This window comes from Gadus morhua, chromosome 8, assembly GCF_902167405.1.
Source record: "Gadus morhua chromosome 8, gadMor3.0, whole genome shotgun sequence".
Classification (NCBI taxonomy): Eukaryota; Metazoa; Chordata; class Actinopteri; order Gadiformes; family Gadidae; genus Gadus; species Gadus morhua.
The window spans coordinates 1,588,505-1,593,504 of record NC_044055.1 but is presented as its reverse complement, the minus strand read 5'-3'; the positions used below and the strand labels follow the sequence as shown (position 1 = coordinate 1,593,504).

At 43.5% G+C, this 5,000-nt stretch overlaps 1 protein-coding gene across 2 annotated transcripts in view; it reads left to right on the top strand.

Annotated features, from left to right (window-relative positions):
• The window catches only part of LOC115549595 (tissue factor), a 10,116-nt gene that overhangs the window by 3,623 nt on the left and 1,493 nt on the right, over positions 1 to 5,000 (top strand). For both annotated transcript variants that reach the window (XM_030364897.1, XM_030364896.1), the window contains exons 5-6: positions 1 to 145; positions 3,886 to 4,042. The exon at positions 1 to 145 is cut by the window's left edge and continues 37 nt beyond it. In XM_030364897.1, coding sequence (XP_030220757.1) covers positions 1 to 145; positions 3,886 to 4,042 — 302 coding nt within the window. The remainder of the gene's footprint in view (positions 146 to 3,885; positions 4,043 to 5,000) is intronic.

Here is a 5,000-nt window from a genome sequence, read left to right as displayed (position 1 = left end):
CGTGGCAGACGGCTGTGCGACCCTCACCATCACAGACCCCCTGACCGCCCTCTACAAGAACGGCAGTCTGCTCACCATCAGAGACGTGTTCCAGAATCAACTCAACTACAGGGTCAGCTACCAGAAGGTCGGAAGCACCAGAAAGGTAAAGGACTATCTTTTCTCCACCCTCACAGACTGAGAGATGCGTGTGTGACCATTTCCTGTTGTTGTGGCAATTGCTTAATTAGTTGCAGAAAATGTACCTTATTTTATGTATGCATACAACAGCCTCCTCTCAAGCAGAGTGAGCCCAAAATACTGTTTCAGAGATAACAGAGCTAATTAAAGAGTTTGATCCCCTTCCTGCAATGCAATTGTCAATACTGAATTCAGGGAAATGTTTACCGTAAGGACAGAGATGGCTGTGTTCATTCAGGCAGAGGAATGTATACCGGGGTCACTGCTCGCTTCTGACCGGTTTTCCCCAGGCACGAAGGTTTACACCAGATAACACTAGGAACAGTTATGGTCGATAGACAATACCAGGAATGTAAAACAAAGCTTCAGTTATCAAAAGTAAACAACATATGGGATTTCCATCACTCAGTGCACATGGCGATGCAGTCGTACAACGTGAAAAACGCACCGTTTTTTTTTCAGGGGAATAGCAAAAAAAGTGTAGTAATTGATCAGACGAAAACTAGTAATTATCTTTTCTTTCTGCCCGTTCTCAACTTTCACAGTGTGATATATGTTTGATGTTTTGTTTGTACAAATACAGTTTTTTACAGGTATATATATATTGGAAAAGGCTTTAGATGGCTCTAAAGATGAGAGGGAAATCTAGTGGTTACTGGTAGTAAAATGTGAATGAATACAACCGTTTCTGCAGATTGTATAAACGTCTTGTACAACACAACAGGATGTATACATGAGTGTGCTGGTGGGTTGTGTCAGACACAGACGAAGTCTGGTTGAGTTCAGAGCATTGAGTAAAGATAGAAACCGAATAGAGGAAAACCAACAGGCTATATATACAGGAGGACTGATGGGGAAATGAAAAACCTGTTGGTAATTTAGGTTAATTAATGGCAGGCGGCAAAGGAGTGACACAGCCAGGATGTCACGATATCAACCTGATGGACAATCCTTTAACAAACGATTCATGCGCCTACCTCCGTCCTATTTGAACAGTACCACAACCCTCACAATTCGTTCACGAATTGCTTATCACGGCACTGAAACATACCATGGTCTTCTGACAACAACTAAAGATAATGTGGTTGACATATTCTCCAATATTTGCTTCTGATCTAGTCAGGGAGTATGTTTGATTTACGAATCTGGGGTTGAGCTTAGTGGACACACATCAGTCAATCTTATTTTAAGATACAACCATATAAGATGGTGCTTTACTGATCCCAGATGGAAAATAAAGTACTAATACGCCTTCTGGGGTTTCGCTTAATGTAATCTTTCATGCATTCTTTCATTGTGGCCATATATCAATAAAGAACTAAAGGGATTTGGCAGGGCCTGTGCAGTTGGTCCAAAACAGTGCAGGGCTGATCCGTCACTCCTAGCAGATGAATCAGAGAGACCCTGTGTTTGCTCACACTCCCACCTAGAAAACCGCCTCCTTTCCCATGACTCTTCACCTGAAAGCAAAACGGTTCCCTATCCTAAGAGTGGAAGTAGGAGGGACGAGCTTTCAGTCTTCAGGGTGGGTTTCGCAATAGTGGGGAGGACACGAGAGCTTTGTAGTAGTTTTATGGTCCCGCATAAAGATGTTCATATGATACCAACCAGCCACTGTCGTTGTACTCTTTCCTCCCAGACAGACTAATAGTAGTGTGGCCTGAGATTCATAGTTGATAAAATGTTTCGAACCTATTTCTGCTGCCCTAGCTTGGATATCATACCCAACTGACTTTAGATGTTCAAACAAATTCAACTGTTTAAAGATTATTTATGGCCACAACTATGGAGGGAGGCTTCCCATGGGAACCTAAAATACTGGGTTTTTATGGTCATACTTCCTTCATTCTTCGAACCACTTATCATTATATATGATTTAACGGTTTTGATGGTCATACTTCTTTCATTCTTCAGACTTCCTATCGTTGTGTGGTCTAATGTTTGATTGTGCTGTCTTCTTCTTTTATTACCGTATCGAGTTACTCAAACATAAAAGCAACATGCTTCGCTATTAGTCTGAATGTCGTGTGATCTAATTCGTTATTTTAGCATTTGGTTAATTGTTTCTGAACAGGTCCCCATTAGGTGAAAACTCTATAGTCGCTTAGTCTTCCTGGGGTCCAACACATAACAGATTAGTTGATACAAAATCCATAAATACATTCAGATACCTTCCATCAAATAAGAAGATAGATAACATTGTTATTTGTCATACATCAGCCCACATACAAGCAGACACGGATGTTGTAACACCTACTTTATTTCCATGCAGTATTTCAGGTTCCATTTACAATGTATTGCAAGTCACTTCATGGATGCTCCCCGGGTAGTCTGGCTGAACGGAAGTGGACAGCGTCTATTGCTTAGCGGCCGATTTGGCCGCGACTCCTCCCCTTCCGGTTGCTGGCGTTACCAAGTTTTCGAAATTGTTTGTGGACCTAGACATCAAATCTTGTTTAATTTTAATATAATGTAATTACTGATTACTGACTATCTGATTTCATTACAATGGTAGGAACACAACATAGCCTATTTTGACATTACCTTGGAAAAGCCCAGACTCTCCCCGGGGATTCTCCCCGGGGACGATGCGTTTGCGGTCACGACTATCGGCGGTTGGTGTAGATTTGGCGCATCGTTTCACTCTGACGGCGGCATGAGCGTTTGACATGGATTAACCAATGAACCGATCCGTTCCACTTCACAATAGCTCCTACGGTATTTCTTTAGTAGTGTTCTACAAGAACCACATATAAATGTTAAAACGTCGTTCGTTTTTATAGGTCCCGTGAGCTCCTCAAGGGCCAAAGTGTATGGTGGCTTGAAATCATCGTGACAAAGAATCAAACGATGTTTGTTCTTTTTATCTATAAAATTATCTACACATAGGCGACATACATCGTTAATGGTTTTTGTGGCGTTTGGGATTGAGCCATTTCTGACAGCCTCTGAACGTCAAGAAGTTCCGTCAAAATAATTTCCCCCCCGGCACTATTTTGCATGGACACCGCTGCTGCTTCCCGGGCTTAGCCCCGCCCTAGACGATTGTGATTGGTTTAAAGAAATAAAACAGGCCCGCCCAGTTTCCCAACGGATAGACGGCTCGAGGTAGCGTGGCTCCAGACCATTCTACTTGCTGTAGTTTGGTCTGGCTTTGCGAGACTACTCCCCGGGTAATGATTCCAGACTCATAAACAGGGGGTCCAGTGAGGCCCTGAGTGTGAACAGTGAGGGGTTCACCGTGAGTGTGAACAGTGAGGGGTTCACCGTGAGTGTGAACAGGGAGGGGTTCACCGTGAGTGTGAACAGAGTGTGAACAGAGTGTGAACAGTGAGTGTAATCAGAGTGTGAACAGAGTGTGAACAGTGTGGGGTTCACCGTGAGTGTGAACAGAGTGTGAACAGTGAGTGTGAACAGAGTGTGAACAGAGTGTGAACAGAGTGTGAACAGTGAGGGGTTCACAGTGAGTGTGAACAGAGTGTGAACAGTGAGGGGTTCACCCTGAGTGTGAACAGAGTGAACAGTGAGGGCTTCAAAGTGAGTGTGAACAGTGAGGGGTTCACCGTGAGTGGGAACAGAGTGTGAACAGTGAGTGTGAACAGAGTGTGAACAGAATGTGAACAGTGAAGGTGAACAGAGTGTGAACAGAGTGTGAACAGAGTTTGAAGAGTGAGGGGTTCACCGTGAGTGTGTGGCCCTCTGCAGAAGGAGACGGACGTGGACAGCAACGTGGCTGTAGTGGACGGTCTGGAGCCCAACGAGGGCTACTGCTTCAGCGTGGCGGCCAAGGTCCTCAGCAGAGCAGATCTGGGGGCCTGGAGCCAGCAGCAGTGCTCCAAGGCCCACGGGCCCTTCCTTCAAGGTGTGTGCACACACACACATGCATTTACACACATGTATTTACAAACACACACACACACACACACACACACACACACACACACACACACACACACACACACACACACACACACTTGCATTTACACACATGCATTTACACACATGCATTTACACACATGTATTTACAAACACACACACACACACACACACACACACACACACACACACACACATGCATTTACACACACACATATGCATTTACGCACACACACACACACACACACACACACACACACACACACACACACACACACGCACACACACACACGCACACACACACAGGGGTGTCGTAGTGACGGGAATAGTGGGACTGGGTACCCGATGGGGATAGGTCCCTCGAAAAGACCGGGATAAAGTGGTTTAATTTAAAGTAGTTCATGTCGTAAGTAACTTTAAACTGGCTAAATAGAACATTTGAGGTACTGACCTTAATACATATAAAAAAATGAGTGGAGGCTCACTGCTACCCCTTATAGAAGGTGCAAATGGTTTATTCCGCCATTGACAGAGGAGAGTGACTGTTAATGCTGGAATGCTAATTTGCATCATTTGCAGTCACGTCTTTCCCAGGAAATCTGGGTCGCAAAAAAAGTAACAAAAGAAAGGAAAGAGAAAGGGAAAGCAACTCCTGACTGATTTCTTTCAAAATAAAGTGAGCACGAACGGTTTAAGAAACATGGCTTAAGAATGGTTTAGGCTTATTCCAGCAGTAGTTCAGATTGAATGCAGTCATCGAGGAATCCATCTTGGTGCATGATTGTATTGAATATCGTAAATGGACATTATATCGATCAATATCAAAACCTAGCATGTCAATCAAATACCTAATACCATGAAACACATGGCCTTTTTTAAACAACCGCAGAGAGTATTATTTAGTATAATTTATTTATTATTATTTAGTATAATTTATGATATTG